The following is a 19,348-nucleotide window of genomic DNA, read 5'->3' as shown; positions in this document are numbered from 1 at the left end:
CAAGAAAAAATAATCTGAATGAAGAAACTTGTTTTAGATTAAAAAATACCATTTACTACATTTCCGTAAACAGGAAGAAACGACGACATTACGAAGAAACGACGTGGAGGAAATTTCCATCTTTGCAACTATATATATATATTTCTTTGCGCCGATGCGTCTAAAACAAAAAGCGAGGCATCTTTGAAAAAAGATTGTGTTAACGATCTTCTACCGTTTCCGTTCGCAGCTCCCGTGCAGATCTATGTCTGTGTGGTTACAGATCACAACGTGTCGTCCTACGCCGTGTCACTTCCATCCAGGTGTCCAAAAAAAAAAAAAGTTTGGAAAGAATGGCTGCAGAACCAGGCTATGCACTGTAGTTTGTTACTATAGGTCTGCATGGGAGCTGTGTACACAAAAAGTAGAGTTGCTTTATACTTTTATGCATCTAAACCATATAAAATTTACTGCACGTAGCCCTTAAAGGGGTTTTCTGGTTTCAGCCTAATATATACACACGTACGAATGCTGCCCGATGGGTCACTGCCATATGCGAAATTGTGTAAAACGGAACAACGTACCCCCGAAAATAAAAAAAAGAAATAAGTCGCCACTTTATTTTTGTCAGTAACTCGTTCCTAGGAAAGCTGGGTAGCTATCAGTATGGCCGCCATTGTGGTTACTAACCAGCCTTCTCTTTGTGCAGTGGATTTGCTCCTCTTCTGGAAAGGTTCAAACTAACTAACCAGCTCATAAAATGGCGGATGACAACCCTGCGAGTGCTGTAATCAGTCAGATCGGTTGTCACCCACATCCCGTAGAAACTGATGTGTGTGATGGTGTGTCAGGAATTATCCTCTGAGTGTTAGAAATGCACGATTGTCATCCACTACGCCTGCGGGACCACCACGTACGGCTGATGGGGGATGCACTTTTGCCGTTCGTTGCAGTTGTAGATCCAACGTGGACGGACGAAATACAGGTTGGTGTTATCGTTGAGCGCCTGTGGGGCAAAAAATAAAAATTTTTTACATTTTCCATCGACATTGGGCTTGTTTTATTTTTTTTTGAGAGTCACCGTTCACTTTACCAAATAATGAACTGGAAAAAAGAAAATATTCCAAGCGCAAAACTTAAAATAAATGAATGAATTAATGAATGAATGAGATAAAACCAAAAATCGTACATTGATTGACAACCCCATTTTCTTCCCGCTTGGACCTCACCTCTTCGAAGCTGTCATCCCATTCCTGCACGGTGATCACGTACTGAACCTTTTCATTCATATATTCTTCCATCTCCCTGCAGAAAGAAACGCGTGGGATATAGGACACTGAAATAGCGTCTGTGGCATAAATGGGGGATATGTGGTCGCCTCCAAGCATACCCTCCTCTTTCGTCCGCGGCACAATGCTCAGACTTGCTGAATCTGCACGCAGCCCTACTGTATTTTCAGGATTGTATATAATGATGTGATGATATTCTAGCATTATGCCACGGCTTGAAAAGATGGGAAGACCCCCTTTTTAATGGATTCTTTGGGTTTTTTTTTTTATTGCATAGGTTAACTCAGTGTAAAAAAAAAAAACAATAAAATGAGCTGTTACCGTGCCACCATTGTGACCTCACGACTGAAGCACGTGACCGCTGCAAACAATCACTGGGTTCAGCGCTTTTGCCTACAGCGGGTCACGCACCTGTGTTGGGTAAGTAAGACTCATTTACAACGGGCAGTAAAGAAATAAGAAAAAAAAAACAACTAAATGTTTATACCTTAAGTGTTGATGAATGTGCCTATAAGGGAGTGTGGGTGCAATAAAACACTTACCGATTGCCGTCTTCCTTGTTTTTTTCAGTCCCCTTTTGGGATGTAAGGACCGGCTCACACAGGGACCGCGGAGGAAGACAGTGCCACTACCCCAACGCGAGTGCGGGCGAGGCACCATTGAGAAGGTGAATTTCGGCCCCCGTGTGATCCGGGGAGTCACAAAGAGGATCAGAGTGACGCCAGGACACCGGGGAAGACGGCGAGAGGTGATTATTGTCATGCCTTTACGTTTAGATCTAATAAAACGTACCCATTAAACGCCGTGATATATCGCTGCAGCAGGCGCCGTTCAGCAGGGGGAAACTCTCCGTACAAGAAGAAGTGTTTGCCGACAAATAAATCTGTAGGGGGACAGTAAGGATATACAAGGGTCACCATACAATTTTTTCATGTGTTTACCATTGTGATGCTGATAGTCTCTGCTGCTGGGGAGCAGGATTTGTTAATATCAGTCTCCTTCCCCTTCTGGCAGCTGACAAAACAATTGCAGATGTTCTGCTCCTGTCCTGACAAGTAGGCAGAAATCCATTTATGAATATTATACAGAGCCGTCGCTGTGGAAAAAGTGACTGAGCATGTGCGTCCGTTCATTACATGGACGTGCACATTGCTATACACGCTGAACACCAGGTGGCGCCATATTATAAAATTAACTGTAAAAGGCAAATAATGTTCATGATCACTACAAACAGCACATCTATTGGCGGTGACCACCCCTTTAACAGTGCATCATAAGGTTCTCACCCACCTGGAAGCTCAGGGATCGGGAGGTCGACCTCTGGCTCTTCTTCCACATCTGTGTTCTCATCCGTAGACCCGGCATAGGGATCGTCTCCTCGTGGCGGAGAGCGCGCTTCTTTCTTTGCCGCCTGCTTTTGTTCCTCCACCCTGAAAATAACGAGACGATACGTAAAGCGGACGGTGAATTTTCACGAGCGTCACAATGAACCGCACCCGAGTATTGCTCCGGGTGACAAACGTTATTGCGGAAAAGGCAAAAAAAAAAAATTTTCTATAAAAGTCAATGCTGTGCTCTTCTGCAGTGTTCAATACCTCTGCTTGCTGTTCGTGAATGGTCATAGAAGAGACTGAAAAACGGTCATGGCCGACGAGAGACCTTAAACACATCTGTGACCGGATCAGGACGGGTTTTAGCTTCTACAAGTGAACGAGAGCGCTCCTATTCACTGTCAGCAAGAGGAGATCTTGAAAATGGCGGTATATACACGTATCCACAAGATAGGTGATAACTGTGATACTCCCCAAACCCGCTCCATTCACTTCTACGACACCCACTTTCTTAGCTCGTCTTCTGTATCTCCGTCCGAGTCGTCATCTTGACACCGACCTCCGCCTGTAAAAAATGTTCAAGATGCAGAGTTATTATCTGTAAAACATGGCAATGAGGCAGAGAGGAGCGATCTGTTAACCAGTTAAATCCCACTGTCAAATCTCTGGGTGACGATTGGTCGACATGTCAGTCGGGGGTCTGCTGAAGACCCCCGGGCCTATCTTTTTGTTCCTCCTGTGAAGGCCAGCGCTTTTCAAACTGGTCCAGCCACTCACTCACCCGTCTCCTCCTCGTCTGTAGACCCTCCGTATTCATCCTCTTCTTTCGGGGGATTCTCTCTTTTTGTGACGCTGCGCGTTTCTTCCTCGCTCTCCTCTTTGACTGCGGTTTTTGCAGGTTTGGGCTTCGCGGGGCTGGACGACGGATTCTTGTGGTTTGTCCGCCCGGAGTCTGGATTCTGGAGGAGATGAAAAAAAATGTTTGGGTCTATTTTTGTATTTCTGCTCCATTCATTTTAATAGCACTGAGGTGCAGTACCACACATGACCTGTGGACTGGGGTGGCGCTGTTTTCAGATGATAGAAGCCATCTTTTTCTAATCCTGGATAACCCCGAGGCTAGAATCACACATCCGACTGCCGACCGCGGGTCTCCCCAGCCGAGCCCATCAGCCTCAAATATACTGTGGAGTGTCAAGTGTGTGAATGCGTCCGAAGGGACAGAATAATTACCGGTCTGTGAGTCTGAGCTTTCTGTCGGGGTGGAGAGTCGTCTTCGCTGTCGTCATCCTCTTCACTGCTGCTGTCGGCCCCAACCATCAAATATCTGAAAAGAACAGAAAATATCAAAGTTCAGGACTAGAGATGAGCGAATCGATGGCAGGACCAGGTCCCTGAGGCCACGTCAGTAGTCCACGGCCACCGGACCGGAGCCCAGCGAGCCGCCTCCTGCCTGCAGGTATCCTCCCAAGATCACTGTACAATAGTTATTCACTGAGCGCCTCCTAGTGGTGACTGCAGGACGCCAGGATTTTATCATTTACCTCCATGCAGGGGATCTGGAGTCAGTGACCCGCACGGCGTGACTTACTGCTTATAGGGTAAACGCTGCTTCTTCTTGTAACAGTCCAGAATCCACTCCTTGCGCACAATGATTCCTCCGGCAGATTTCACTTGACCGTATTTTGGGGTGTTGGCAAATGCACATCTAAAAAAAAAAAATGTGTATAAAAAAAAAATGTGACTATGAGGCGATGAACTCACTGATTGGCTGCAGCGCTGCCAACCTGACACCGGGGCAGAGAACAGCGGTCTGTACCACCGACTTGAAAGGGGTCGTGCTGCAGTTTCCTGCACAGTCCGGTGGCCTTCTAGAGGGTACGGGACACAGCACTTTACCAAGGAACACAGGGTACGGGACACAGCACTTTACCAAGGAACACAGGGTACGGGACACAGCACTTTACCAGGGTACACAGGGTATGGGACACAGCACTTTACCAGGGTACACAGGGTACAGGACGCAGCACTTTACCAGAGTACACAGAGTACATGACGCAGCACTTTACCAGGGTACACAGGGTACAGGACGCAGCACTTTACCAGGGTACACAGAGTACATGACGCAGCACTTTACCAAAGAACACAGGGTACGGGACGTAGCACTTTACCAGGGTACACAGGGCACGGGATGCAGCACTTTACCAAGGAACACAGGGTACGGGACGCAGCACTTTACCAAGGAACACAGGGTACGGGACGCAGCACTTTACCAAGGAACACAGGGTACGGGTCGCAGCACTTTACCAAGGAACACAGGGTATGGGACGCAGCACTATACCAAGGAACGCAGGGTATGGGACGCAGCACTTTACCAAAGAACGCAGGGTACGGGACGCAGCACTTTACCAAGGAACACAGGGTACGGGACGCAGCACTTTACCAAGGAACACAGGGTACGGGACGCAGCACTTTACCAAGGAACACAGGGTACGGGACGCAGCACTTTACCAAGGAACACAGGGTACGGGACGCAGCACTTTACCAAGGAACACAGGGTACGGGACGCAGGACTTTACCAGGGTACCCTGGGTATGAGACGCAGCACTTTACCAAGGAACACAGGGTACGGGACGCAGGACTTTACCAGGGTACCCTGGGTATGGGACGCAGCACTTTACCACTGAAAACAGGCTACGGGACGCAGCACTTTACCAGGGTACACAGGGTATGGGACGCAGCACTATACCAAGGAACGCAGGGTATGGGACGCAGCACTTTACCAAGGAACGCAGGGTATGGGACGCAGCACTTTACCAGAGTACCCAGGGTACAGGACACAGCACTTTACCAGGGTACACAAGGTACAGCACTTTACCAGGGTACACAGGGTACAGGACGCTGCACTTTACCAGCGCTGGGTATGGTTAATTCTCACAATGCCATTGACCATGAAGTGATGCCGTATCGCAGCCACAAACATTGCTACCTACATGAGGTGGGTGCTGTCCGGGGTCCAGTCGGGTCGGTATTTGGCCCCCATCTCCAGGGCTTTATCCCTAAGGTCAGATCGGAACGGATTCTGAAAACCACTCAGCACAAACACCGTCCCCTGTAAGATCCGGTTCAGCTCTACAGGCTGGGTGGAGGTGGCAGGGGTCTTCTTCTGAGAAGGTTTCTCCGGTGGGGAAGTCTTCTTTACAGAGGGTGCAGGCTGCGGCTCAGCTAAAACGACAGAAACAAAGTACAGCCGCTGGATCCAGGTCCTAAAACAGTCGCCGGCCGGCACATGAATGGCGACATCCATCCTGGGCGCTGCTACTAGGCTGCCACAATACCATGAGGTTGTGAGGCACCCAGGAAGTTTGCAGGACCACAGTCCAGATGCCTCATGACACCTGTGGCTGGATTGTCAAGTATTACAGCTCGGCTCATTAAATATGGCTGAGGTGTAATACCGCACACAACCTGTAAATGAGGGGTGGTGCTGTTTTTAAAAAAAATAAAATAAAAAAAAAAAAAAAAAAAAAACTAATTCTTTCTACTCCTGGAAAAAATACACCAATAACAATGCAATCACTATGTTACCTTTCATTTTTTTGGGCAGGGGCTGCGAGTTGCTCTCTTTGGAGTGGGATGGGGACACCTTGGTGGGTGGGTGACTCGTGGGCTCTTTTTTGAACTCGTACTTGCGTTTTCCAGAAGATGGATCCTAAAGGTGACAGAAGGAGGTGAAAACTACCATACTGGTTTGTGGGAGACCAGGAGCAATAGCTCGTAATTTCCAGCAGAATGCTAGGAGTTTAAATAGGGTGTGGTGCTGCCTTACAGGAAGGCAGACGTCAGCCATGGTGTCTGGAATAACGAGGTACGTTACCTTTGGAGTTGTGCTGCTCGGGGGCGTTTTAGTCATTTGTTTTTCGGCGTTCGTTTCCGTAGAGCTGGACCCCTGTAACGTCGCTGCGGCATAGCTGGTCTGTGGGGCTACATGGGGAAATAAAAGGGAACGTTACTGTAAAGGAACATGGAGACATTCCATATTTTAGGACAGGGGAGTCATTTATTGTGGGTTACAGAGGTCGACTATGGGCAATGTAACCGGTCCTCCTACGACAGAACAATCGCAGGTTTAAGTCCCCTATGGGGACTAAACAAAAAAATAAAAGGTAATAAAAAATAAAATATTAAAAAAATGTAAATAATTAAAATATATATAAACTCTGATCTTTCAAACATATATTTAATTTGTATATTATATGGAGAAAGGAAAAATAGAAATCGGAGCGGCCACTTTTTTTTTTATGAAATAAAAAGCGATCAAAAGGTCGTGTGCATCGCAAAATTTTATCACTATCACTAAAAACTTTGAACTCTAACACAGCTCCATCAAAGAAAAAAAATGTTAAAAAAAAGTTTGGCGCCGCTGAAAAAAGTGATTTTTTTTTACAAAATTTCAGAATTTTTTTTCACCATTAATTTAAAAAAAAATACACAAATTTGGTATCGCGCAGGAGAATTGGGTTATTGGATTATTTTTACCCCATTAATGAACACGGTGAGAACAAACACCCCCTCAAAAACAAAAAATATATTTTTAAAAAAGTTACTTTTTTCACTGCACTTGCCATTTTTTCCCCCTTTATGCCAAAATAAATGGCGACATTGAAAACTTTGACTCGTCCCGCAAAAAAAAAAAAAATAATAATAAAAAAAAGATACTAAAGCAAGCAAACGAAAAATAAATAAATCCCTGGTAATTAACAGATTGACAAAATATTAAGTTATTCTCTATTTATGAGGTTCTATGGGAGGTCTGACTGCTGGGGACCCCCCAGTCCTGAGTTGGGGTTGGAGCAGAGATGAGCATGCTCGGGACTGATGGGGACCCCGTGGTTCTGAGATTGGGGTAGGAGCAGAGGTGCGCATGCTCGGGACTGATGGGGACCCCGTGGTTCTGAGATTGGGGTAGGAGCAGAGGTGCGCATGCTCGGGACTGATGGGAACCCCGTGGTTAAGAGATTGGGGTTGGAGCAGAGTTGAGCATGCTCGGGACTGATGGGGACCCCGCGGTTCTGAGATTGGGGTTGGAGCAGAGATGAGCATGCTCGGGACTGATGGTGAACCCGTGGTTCTGAGATTGGGGTTGGAGCAGAGATGAGCATGCTCGGGACTGATGGGGACCCCGTGGTTCTGAGATTGGGGTTGGAGCAGAGATGAGCATGCTCTGGACTGATGGGGACCCCGTGGTTATGAGATTGGGGTTGGAGCAGAGTTGAGCATGCCGGGACTGATGGGGACCCCGTGGTTCTGAGATTGGGGTTGGAGCAGAGATGAGCATGCTCGGGACTGATGGGGACCCCGTGGTTCTGAGATTGGGGTAGGAGCAGAGGTGCACATGCTCGGGACTGATGGAGACCCCGCGGTTCTGAGATTGGGGTTGGAGCAGAGGTGCACATGCTCGGGACTGATGGAGACCCCGCGGTTCTGAGATTGGGGTAGGAGCAGAGGTGCGCATGCTCGGGACTGGTGGAGACCCCGCGGTTCTGAGATTGGGGTTGGAGCAGAGGTGCACATGCTCGGGACTGATGGAGACCCCACGGTTCTGAGATTGGGGTAGGAGCAGAGGTGCGCATGCTCGGGACTGATGGGGACCCCGCGGTTCTGAGATTGGGGTTGGAGCAGAGATGAGCATGCTCGGGACTGATGGTGACCCCGTGGTTCTGAGATTGGGGTTGGAGCAGAGATGAGCATGCTCGGGACTGATGGGGACCCCGCGGTTCTGAGATTGGGGTTGGAGCAGAGATGAGCATGCTCGGGACTGATGGTGACCCCGTGGTTCTGAGATTGGGGTTGGAGCAGAGATGAGCATGCTCGGGACTGATGGGGACCCCGTGGTTCTGAGATTGGGGTTGGAGCAGAGATGAGCATGCTCGGGACTGATGGGGACCCCGTGGTTCTGAGATTGGGGTTGGAGCAGAGTTGAGCATGCTCGGGACTGATGGGGACCCCGCGGTTCTGAGATTGGGGTTGGAGCAGTGGTGCGCATGCTCGGAACTGATGGGGACCCCGCGGTTCTGAGATTGGGGTAGCAGCAGAGGTGCACATGCTCGGGACTGATGGAGACCCCGCGGTTCTGAGATTGGGGTAGGAGCAGAGGTGCGCATGCTCGGGACTGGTGGAGACCCCGCGGTTCTGAGATTGGGGTAGGAGCAGAGGTGCACATGCTCGGGACTGATGGAGACCCCACGGTTCTGAGATTGGGGTAGGAGCAGAGGTGCGCATGCTCGGGACTGATGGGGACCCCGCGGTTCTGAGATTGGGGTATGAGCAGAGGTGCGCATGCTCGGGACTGATGGGGACCCCGTGGTTCTGAGATTGGGGTTGGAGCAGAGGTGCGCATGCTCGGGACTGATGGGGACCCCGCGGTTCTGAGATTGGGGTAGGAGCAGAGGTGCACATGCTCGGGACTGATGGAGACCCCGCGGTTCTGAGATTGGGGTTGGAGCAGAGGTGCACATGCTCGGGCTCCTCTCTGTCTATGGGACGGCTGGATGGAGCGCTGCTCTTGGCTTTCTCCAGCACTTCCATAGACAATGAATGGATCGGGGGTCCGCATATATAAGACCTGACATCCATTTAATGACCTTTCTTTACCTTTCGGGGGGGATACTTCAGCTTTGCTCGTGCGATTGAAGAAAAGACTTCCAGGACGCATGGAGGGGGACGAACTCTCCTCCTCTTTCACCTTGAACTGCCCCAGCTTGGTGACTTTCTGTACGCAAAAATTATAAAAAAATAAAATAAAAAACATTAAATAACAATAAAAAAAATATATATATATCTCCATCTTTCCCAACACAGCACTCCCCATGTGATCTCCGCAGCTGGGGCATCAGGGCAGAGCTGAACGGGGTCTGCCGAGCCCCTGCGGCTAAACTATGGTGGTGGAGCATGTACGCCAGGTCCTATACTAGCGGAGTGCTAGGTAGGCTGGAAAAGAGAAGACGGGGCAGCTACATAGATCACTCCTGCCTTCTGGGGGTCCCTGGGGTCTTTTCCATCCAAGCAACAAGCCGCTCCTTCTAGAACATAGGTGCTGCACCTGACCAGCGGGGGTCCGACACCCGGATGTAAACACTGAGCAGCATTAATGAGAAGATCCCATTGTCTGAAACGGGAGCTGATCTGCAGCACTCGGCAGCGGCTGCTACACGTAAAATTCAGCTCCGTTTAGGGTTTACATCTCAGAACTGATCGGCGGGGGTGTCAGGTATCGGACCCCCATCGGTATGATAATGATGGGTGGGGGGCATCCATATCATGCGCCCTGTAATACACAGAATACAAGAGTTGGAGCGGCGATGGTGACGGATACTGACCGGAGAGGAGGGAGGAGGGTCGTCTTTGTCCGGAGGCGAGTGGAAACGTATAAATGAGAGTCCGTACGCCAGGTTCTGCGAAGGACGAGAGCGGTAAGTTACCGGACGGCGGCACACGGCGAGGCAGACGCTGCGGACGCCGCTCACCTTGGTGTACGGCTGAGTGCACACGATCTTCACCCGGTCCCACTTCTTCTCCGCCGCCGTCTTCACCAGCTTGTCCGCCCCGAACATCCGGGTACGGTTCAGGTTGCTGCCATTCTTGCTCTCGCTGGGCGACATAAAGGACGACATTCCCAGGAGCACCTGTCGGAGGACATTGAGGATGTGAGACCCCTGGACTGTTTCCACTCACTGACCACAAGCAGAAGTGTGAAGACCCCCTCAATACTGACCTCATACTCCTGCTCACTGACGGACGTGGAATGGCCGACCAGCACCTCCACAAACGCCGAGCCTTCGTTTCCGATGTCGATGCTATGGATCTGCTCTTCCTTCTCAAACTATGGAGACAGTGACAGTCGGGTGAGACCCCCGGGAAGAGGAGGACGACCGGAAGTGCCCCCTCCACCAGACAGCACAAGACCCCGCACCTGCAGGATGACGGACACCTGCTTCTCCCCGGCTTGTTTGGCTTTCCATTTTCGGTAGGTGTCGGGCTTCAGTAGGTTCTCTGCAGTGTGAGTCTAAGACGAAAAAGGAGGAGGAGAAGGAAGAGGAGGCAGAGGAGGAGGACGAAGAGGAGGAGGACAAAGAGGAGGAGGACGAAGAGAAGGAGGAGGACAAAGAGGAGGAGGACGAAGAGAAGGAGGAGGACAAAGAGGAGGAAGACGAAGAGAAGGAGTAGGACAAAGATGAAGGGGAGGAGGACGAAGAGGAGGAGGACGAAGAGGAGGAAGACAAAGAGGAGGAAGACGAAGAGGAGGAAGACGAAGAGGAGGAAGACGAAGAGGAGGAGGAGGACAAGGACGAAGAGGAGGAGGAGGACAAGGACGAAGAGGAGGAGGACGAAGAGGAGGAGGACGAAGAGGAGGAGGACGAAGAGGAGGAGGACGAAGAGGAGGAGGACGAAGAGGAGGAGGACGAAGAGGAGGAGGACGAAGAGGAGGAAGACGAAGAGGAGGACAAGGATGAAGAGGAGGAAGACGAAGAGGAGGAAGACGAAGAGGAGGAGGAGGACGAAGAGGAGGAGGACGAAGAGGAGGAGGACGGAGAGGAGGAGGACGGAGAGGAGGAGGACGGAGAGGAGGAGGACGGAGAGGAGGAGGACGGAGAGGAGGAGGACGGAGAGGAGGAGGACGGAGAGGAGGAGGACGGAGAGGAGGAGGACGGAGAGGAGGAGGACGGAGAGGAGGAGGACGGAGAGGAGGAGGACGGAGAGGAGGAGGACGGAGAGGAGGAGGACGGAGAGGAGGAGGACGGAGAGGAGGAGGACGGAGAGGAGGAGGACGGAGAGGAGGAGGACGGAGAGGAGGAGGACGGAGAGGAGGAGGACGGAGAGGAGGAGGACGGAGAGGAGGAGGACGGAGAGGAGGAGGACGGAGAGGAGGAGGACGGAGAGGAGGAGGACGGAGAGGAGGACGACGAAGAGGAGGAGGACGACGAAGAGGAGGAGGACGACGAAGAGCAGGAGGACGACGAAGAGCAGGAGGACGACGAAGAGCAGGAGGACGAAGAGCAGGAGGACGAAGAGCAGGAGGACGAAGAGCAGGAGGACGAAGAGCAGGAGGACGAAGAGCAGGAGGACGAAGAGCAGGAGGACGAAGAGCAGGAGGACGAAGAGCAGGAGGACGAAGAGCAGGAGGACGAAGAGCAGGAGGACGAAGAGCAGGAGGACGAAGAGCAGGAGGACGAAGAGCAGGAGGACGAAGAGCAGGAAGAGGAGGAAGAGGGGGAAGAGGAGGAGGGGGAAGAGGAGGAGGAAGAGGAGGGGGAGGAAGAGGAGGTGAGGAGGAGGAAGAGGAGGGAATAGGAGGAAGATGTCAGTGACCGGGGTCAGCATGGGCGGATTTCACCCTACACCCAAAGAACTGACGTCCTACAGATATAAACATTGACTGGCAATATATGTGCAGAAATTGTCTGCACTATGTGGAAGATGCAAAAGGTCACATAAAGCATCAAATTTACCTGCGCCGTCCCTTTAAAGACACTCACCCAGTCGTCCGCACCTCCACGTGTGCTGATACTCACCGTGTCCGCGCTGCTACAGGACACCACGTGCTTCAGTTTGATCTCTGGCATCTTTCCTCCGTTCTGGGGAGCGACAGAGAAACCCAAAAGCCGCTCAACCGACCAGTCTACTGCCGCACTCCACGGGCTGCCAGCACATGCCCACTACACGTGCCAGAAAGCGAGACCCAACAACGCTGCAAAGGGGTACAATTGTGTTTTTTAATAAAGTTTATTTAAATAAGCATAGATCCCATCTGTAATGTAATGTATGTAGACAGTGACTGCACCTTCAGAATAGTGAGTGCAGCTCTGGAGTATAATACAGGATGTAACTCAGGATCAGTAATGTAATGTATGTACACAGTGACTGCACCAGCAGAATAGTGAGTGCAGCTCTGGAGTATAATACAAGATGTAACTCAGGATCAGTAATGTAATGTATGTACACAGTGACTGCACCAGCAGAATAGTGAGTGCAGCTCTTGGGTATAATACAGGATGTAACTGAGGATCAGTAATGTAATGTATGTACACAGCGACTGCACCAGCAGAATAGTGAGTGCAGCTCTGGGGTATAATACAGGATGTAACTGAGGATCAGTAATGTAATGTATGTACACAGCGACTGCACCAGCAGAATATTGAGTGCAGCTCTGGGGTATAATACAGGATGTAACTCAGGATCAGTAATGTAATGTATGTACACAGTGACTGCACCAGCAGAATAGTGAGTGCAGCTCTGGGGTAAAATACAGGATGTAACTCAGGATCAGTAATGTAATGTATGTACACAGTGACTGCACCAGCAGAATAGTGAGTGCAGCTCTTGGGTATAATACAGGATGTAACTGAGGATCAGTAATGTAATGTATGTACACAGAGACTGCACCAGCAGAATAGTGAGTGCAGCTCTGGAGTATAATACAGGATGTAACTCAGGATCAGTAATGTAATGTATGTACACAGTGACTGCACCAGCAGAATAGTGAGTGCAGCTCTGGGGTATAATACAGGAGGTAACTCAGGATCAGTAATGTAATGTATGTACACAGTGACTGCACCAGCAGAATAGTGAGTGCAGCTCTGGAGTATAATACAGGATGTAACCCAGGATCAGGAATGTATGTACACAGTGACTGCACCAGCAGAATAGTGAGTGCAGCTCTGGAGTATAATACAGGATGTAACTCAGGATCAGTAATGTAATGTATGTACACAGTGACTGCACCAGCAGAATAGTGAGTGCAGCTCTGGAGTATAATACAAGATGTAACTCAGGATCAGTAATGTAATGTATGTACACAGTGACTGCACCAGCAGAATAGTGAGTGCAGCTCTTGGGTATAATACAGGATGTAACTGAGGATCAGTAATGTAATGTATGTACACAGCGACTGCACCAGCAGAATAGTGAGTGCAGCTCTGGGGTATAATACAGGATGTAACTGAGGATCAGTAATGTAATGTATGTACACAGCGACTGCACCAGCAGAATATTGAGTGCAGCTCTGGGGTATAATACAGGATGTAACTCAGGATCAGTAATGTAATGTATGTACACAGTGACTGCACCAGCAGAATAGTGAGTGCAGCTCTGGGGTAAAATACAGGATGTAACTCAGGATCAGTAATGTAATGTATGTACACAGTGACTGCACCAGCAGAATAGTGAGTGCAGCTCTTGGGTATAATACAGGATGTAACTGAGGATCAGTAATGTAATGTATGTACACAGAGACTGCACCAGCAGAATAGTGAGTGCAGCTCTGGAGTATAATACAGGATGTAACTCAGGATCAGTAATGTAATGTATGTACACAGTGACTGCACCAGCAGAATAGTGAGTGCAGCTCTGGGGTATAATACAGGAGGTAACTCAGGATCAGTAATGTAATGTATGTACACAGTGACTGCACCAGCAGAATAGTGAGTGCAGCTCTGGAGTATAATACAGGATGTAACCCAGGATCAGGAATGTATGTACACAGTGACTGCACCAGCAGAATAGTGAGTGCAGCTCTGGAGTATAATACAGGATGTAACTCAGGATCAGTAATGTAATGTATGTACACAGTGACTGCACCAGCAGAATAGTGAGTGCAGCTCTGGGGTATAATACAGGATGTAACTCAGGATCAGTAATGTAATGTATGTACACAGTGACTGCACCAGCAGAATAGTGAGTGCAGCTCTGGAGTATAATACAGGAGGTAACTCAGGATCAGTAATGTAATGTATGTACACAGTGACTGCACCAGCAGAATAGTGAGTGCAGCTCTGGGGTAATGTACATCCTGTATTATACTCCAGAGCTGTGCTCATTATTCCGCTGGAGGAGTCCCTCAGAAGTGTCAGTCCTACGGATGTCATAGCCATCCATATGTAATAATGTAAGCACTAGATACTATATTCTGGGGCCACCATTTATACACATGACACACTGTAACACGCCATACACACAGTGCGGTAACCCGGGGCATACACAGATATAAACCGCATAGATAATACATACTCTGCACACGGTCCAGGAGACGTACGATTCTCACGCTGCGACCAAAGCTCCCGCCCCGGAAGTGATGCTTTTTCAGCTGTATGAGGCGCACCGGAAGTTGACGGCGGCCATGTTTTTTTCCCACTTACTGCCGGAAGTCTTTTTGAAGCCATCTTTGTACACCTACTAGGGTGAGATGTTGTCGGCCATCTTTGTACACCTTGATATTTTTTTTTTTTTCAGTTTCTTTCTTCCTAAGCATTGTAATGACTACTACTGATGACACAGCAGAGAATATACAGGCCCCAGTATATGTTCTATATACAAATATTAGATTTAAAAAAAAATTATTTTAGAGTCTTTAAAACATTCTGAACCTTGCAAAATAATAAAATCCGAGGACGGAAACTTTTTTAGTCTATTTTCCATTTGCGGAGCTTTGTGAGGTCTTGTTTTACTGTGTAGTTTCTCTTAATACCACTTTGGGACATATATACATTTTGATGTCATTGTATTGCAGTTTTAGAGGGAGCCGTGAGCAAAAAATGGCAATTTTGATTCTTCTTTTCTTTTTGGCGTTTACAATACGGCATAAATAATGTTATATTTTGATCAGTTCGACTTGTACGGTCTCCCCTCCGTGTTGACATATGGGCTTTTTATTTTTAATGAAAAAATGAGGGTGATTTCATGATATATATATATATATATATATATATATATATATAGGGGTTGGGTTTTTTTAGCTTTTTTTCTCTTTATTTTTAGGGGATTTGAACATGTAATCATTTGATCCCGTTCGATCTGCTTACATATGCTTGGCTTCATGGGAGGACCAAGATGGCGGCGGTTGAGGCCATTGGCTACCATGGGCAAGGTATCGTCACCCACAATACCCTGCAATAACCCCATCACTCTTGGCAGTTGAGGCCATTGGCTACTGTGGGCAAAGTATCGTCACCCACAATACCCTGCAATGGCCCCATCACTCTTGGCAGTTGAGGCCATTGGCTACCGTGGGCAAGGTATCGTCACCCACAATACCCTGCAATAGCCCCATCACTCTTGGCAGTTGAGGCCATTGGCTACCGTGGGCAAGGTATCGTCACCCACAATACCCTGCAATAGCCCCATCACTCTTGGCAGTTGAGACCATTGGCTACCGTGGGCAAAGTATCGTCACCCACAATACCCTGCAATAGCCCCATCACTCTTGGCAGTTGAGGCCATTGGCTATTGTGGGCAAAGTATCGTCACCCACAATACCCTGCAATGGCCCCGTCAATCTTGGCAGTTGAGGCCATTGGCTACTGTGGGCAAGGTATCATCACCCACAATACCCTGCAATAGCCCCATCACTCTTGGCAGTTGAGGCCATTGGCTACTGTGGGCAAGGTATCGTCAACCACAATACCCTGCAATAGCCCCATCACTCTTGGCAGTTGAGGCCATTGGCTACCGTGCGCAAAGTATCATCACCCACAATACCCTGCAATGGCCCCATCACTCTTGGCAGTTGAGGCCATTGGCTACCGTGGGCAAAGTATCGTCACCCACAATACCCTACAATGGCCCCATCACTCTTGGCAGTTGAGGCCATTGGCTACTGTGGGCAAAGTATCGTCACCCACAATACCCTGCAATGACCCCGTCAATCTTGGCAGTTGAGGCCATTGGCTACCGTGGGCAAGGTATCGTCACCCACAATACCCTGCAATGGCCCCATCACTCTTGGCTCTTTCTTCAGTCCCTTTTCCTGTGTCCTTTAACATGGGAAGAGTCAGACCGCCGTATAAGTTGGACAAGGATCACAACAGAACTAATGGACTGGCCGGCGGCTCTTCCGACCCGAGCGTGACAGCTGCTTAAAAATACGTGCTCGGGTGGGTAGAGCTCATGGCCATTCCGACTCCTCCTTTGAGCTGTCACTGGATGTGTAGTGTTGTGGATTCTGTTTTTGGGCTCCCTCTGGTGGTTACAGATGGTACTGGGTGACTTGTGTTCTCTGCGGTCTCTGGTGTCCACCTGTTCTATCAGGATATGGGAGTTTCCTATTTAACCTGGCTTTCTTGTCATTTCCTCGCCGGCTATCAATGTAATCAGTGTGTCTTGTTTCCTCTGCTTCCCGCTTCTGTATTCTTCAGGACAAGCTAAGTTTTTGATTTTCCTGTTCCACGTTTTGCTTAATTTTTGTCTTAGTCCAGCTTGCAGATATGTTATTCCTTTTTGCTGGTTGCTCTAGTGGGCTGATATTACTCCTCATGTTCCATGAGTTGGAACATGAGTTCAAGTAATTTCAGGATGGTTTTTTGTAGGGTTTTTCGCTGACCGCGCAGTTCACTTTTGTATCCTCTGCTATATAGCTTTAGCGGGCCTCATTTTGCTGAATCTGTTTTCATAACTACGTATGTGCTTTCCTCTCATTTCACCGTCATTACATGTGGGGGGCTGCTATTTCTGTGGGGTGTTTCTCTGGAGGCAAGAGAGGTCTGTGTTTCTTCTAATAGGGAAAGTTAGTTCTTCGGCTGGCGCGAGACGTCTAGAATCATCGTAGGCACGTTCCCCGGCTACAGCTAGTTGTGTGTTGAGGTTCAGGATCGCGGTCAGCTCAGTTTCCATCACCCTAGAGCTTGTTTTGTTTTTTGTGCTTGTCCTTTTGTGATCCCCTGCCATTGGGATCATGACAGTATAGCCGGCCAAAAAGTGGTAATCGTATTGGCTGAAGTAGGAGGAAAAGTAGTCTGAGGAAGTTTTTTTTTTTTTCCCCTCAGAGTTTGCTGCCTAGCCTTAATTGCAGCTTGGCTGCGTCTTACCTCCTCTTAATCCTTGAATGGCTCTGACCTCAGCTGTTTATCATGGACGTCCAGAGTTTGGCTTCCAGCCTGAATAATCTTGCTGCTGAGGTTCAAAATATACAAGATTTTGTTGTACATGCTCCTATGTCTGAACCTAGAATTCCTATCCCAGAGTTTTTTTCTGGAGATAGATCTAGTTTTCTGAATTTTAGGAACAATTGCAAGTTGTTTCTTTCTTTGAAATCTCGCTCTTCTGGAGACCCTGCTCAGCAAGTCAAGATTGTTATATCTTTCCTGCGGGGTGACCCTCAGAATTGGGCATTTGCATTGGCACCAGGGGATCCTGCGTTGCTCAATGTGGATGCGTTTTTTCTGGCATTGGGTTTGCTCTATGAGGAACCTAACCTAGAGATTCAGGCTGAAAAAGCTTTATTGGCTCTCTCTCAGGGGCAAGATGAAGCAGAAATATATTGTCAGAAATTTCGGAAATGGTCGGTGCTTACTCAGTGGAATGAGTGCGCCCTGGCTGCAAGATTCAGAGATGGCCTTTCTGAGGCCATTAAAGATGTCATGGTGGGGTTCCCTGCGCCTACAGGTCTGAATGAGTCTATGACTATGGCTATTCAGATTGATCGGCGTTTACGGGAGCGAAAACCTGTGCACCATTTGGCGGTGTCTTCTGAACAGGCACCTGAGACAATGCAATGTGATAGAATTCAGTCCAGAAGTGAACGGCAAAACTATAGGCGGAAAAATGGGTTGTGTTTTTATTGTGGTGATTCAGCTCATGTTATATCAGCATGCTCTAAACGCACAAAAAAGGTTGATAAGTCTGTTGCCATTAGTACCGTATTATTCGGACTATAAGACGCACCGGACCATAAGACGCACCCCAAATTTGGGGTGAAAATTGCAGAAAAAAAGATTTTTTATAACATGGGGGTCCGTCTTATTGTCCGAATTTACAGTATCTTATGGCGGTGGCAGAGCAGGGTCACAGGAGGCAAGGTGGGGTGATGCTGGGATGAGGAGGTGCTGGGATGAGAAGGTGCTGGGATGAGAAGGTGCTGGGATGAGAAGGTGCTGGGATGAGGAGGTGCTGGGATGAGGAGGTGCTGGGATCAGGAGGTGCTGGGATCAGGAGGTGCTGGGATCAGGAGGTGCTGGGATGAGAAGGTGCTGGGATCAGGAGGTGCTGGGATCAGGAGGTGCTGGGATCAGGAGGTGCTGGGATGAGAAGGTGCTGGGATCAGGAGGTGCTGGGATCAGGAGGTGCTGGGATCAGGAGGTGCAGTGAGAGGTATGGCGTGAGAGGGGTCCCTGGCGTACCATGCAGGCTTACCTAGGTGGCAGAGGTGCGGTGGCAGAGGTCCGGTGGCAGAGGTGCGGTGGCGGGGGTGTGGCAGCAGAGGAGGCGCAGGAAGCGGGGTCCCTTTCCCCGGTATGGTGATGCAGCAGGCCCGGTATGCAGCAGAGCCGGGTGAATCCTCTTGTTATCGGTGGGCGCGGCCATCTTCCTGAGGCCGCGCGTGTGCAGATGAAGCGCTCTGCTCCCGGGGCTTCAGGAAAATGGCCGCGGGAGGCCGCGCGTGCGCAGATGGAGATCGCGGCAGCCATTTTCCTGAAGCCCCGGGAAGCAGAGCGCTCCATCTGCGCACGCGCGGCCTCCGGAAAATGGCCGCCACCACCGATAACAAGAGGATTCACCCGGCTCTGCTGCATACCGGGCCTGCTGCATCACCATACCGGGGAAAGGGACCCCGCTTACTGCGCCTCCTCTGCCGCCACACCCCCGCAACCGCACCTCTGCCACCGGACCTCTGCCACCGCACCTCTGCCACCTAGGTAAGCCTGCATTGCGACTATTAGACGCACCCCCCATTTTCCCCCCTTTTTTTGGGGGGAAAAA

General features: G+C 49.4%; 1 protein-coding gene across 2 annotated transcripts; it reads right to left on the bottom strand.

Moving 5' to 3' along the window:
• Nucleotides 1–28: 28 nt before the first annotated feature.
• XRCC1 (X-ray repair cross complementing 1) lies at nt 29–14,738 on the bottom strand. 2 transcript variants are annotated; one of them, XM_069742559.1, is made up of 18 exons: nt 14,666–14,738; nt 12,172–12,347; nt 10,572–10,664; nt 10,374–10,481; nt 10,126–10,284; nt 9,979–10,053; nt 9,254–9,371; nt 6,477–6,583; nt 6,188–6,311; nt 5,593–5,824; nt 4,191–4,307; nt 3,833–3,926; nt 3,381–3,558; nt 3,107–3,164; nt 2,559–2,698; nt 2,061–2,151; nt 1,209–1,284; nt 29–985 (listed from the first exon to the last, which is right to left on the bottom strand). In XM_069742559.1, the coding sequence occupies exons 2-18, from the start codon at nt 12,220–12,222 to the stop codon at nt 872–874; spliced, it is 1,935 nt and encodes a 644-aa protein (XP_069598660.1). In that variant the 5' UTR covers nt 12,223–12,347; nt 14,666–14,738; the 3' UTR covers nt 29–871. The 2 variants fall into 2 exon arrangements, with proteins under 2 accessions (XP_069598660.1, XP_069598661.1); XM_069742560.1 differs by having other exon boundaries at nt 10,572–10,651; nt 14,666–14,727.
• Between the last annotated feature and the right edge of the window lie 4,610 nt (nt 14,739–19,348).

Source organism: Ranitomeya imitator, chromosome 10 (assembly GCF_032444005.1).
Source record: "Ranitomeya imitator isolate aRanImi1 chromosome 10, aRanImi1.pri, whole genome shotgun sequence".
NCBI lineage: Eukaryota > Metazoa > Chordata > Amphibia > Anura > Dendrobatidae > Ranitomeya > Ranitomeya imitator.
The sequence above is the reverse complement of the archived record's forward strand: the minus strand, read 5'-3'. Positions and strand labels throughout refer to the sequence as shown.

Coding starts and splice junctions, on each gene's coding strand:
- XRCC1 (XM_069742559.1), bottom strand. CDS start 12,222: ATGCCAGAGATCAAACTGAAGCACGTGGTGTCCTGTAGCAGCGCGGAC. Junction 5,825..6,187: donor CCTGCCCAAAAAAATGAAAG/GTAACATAGTGA, acceptor CTGTCGTTTTAG/CTGAGCCGCAGCCTGCACCC. Junction 1,285..2,060: donor TATATCACGGCGTTTAATGG/GTACGTTTTATT, acceptor TTCTTTCTGCAG/GGAGATGGAAGAATATATGA.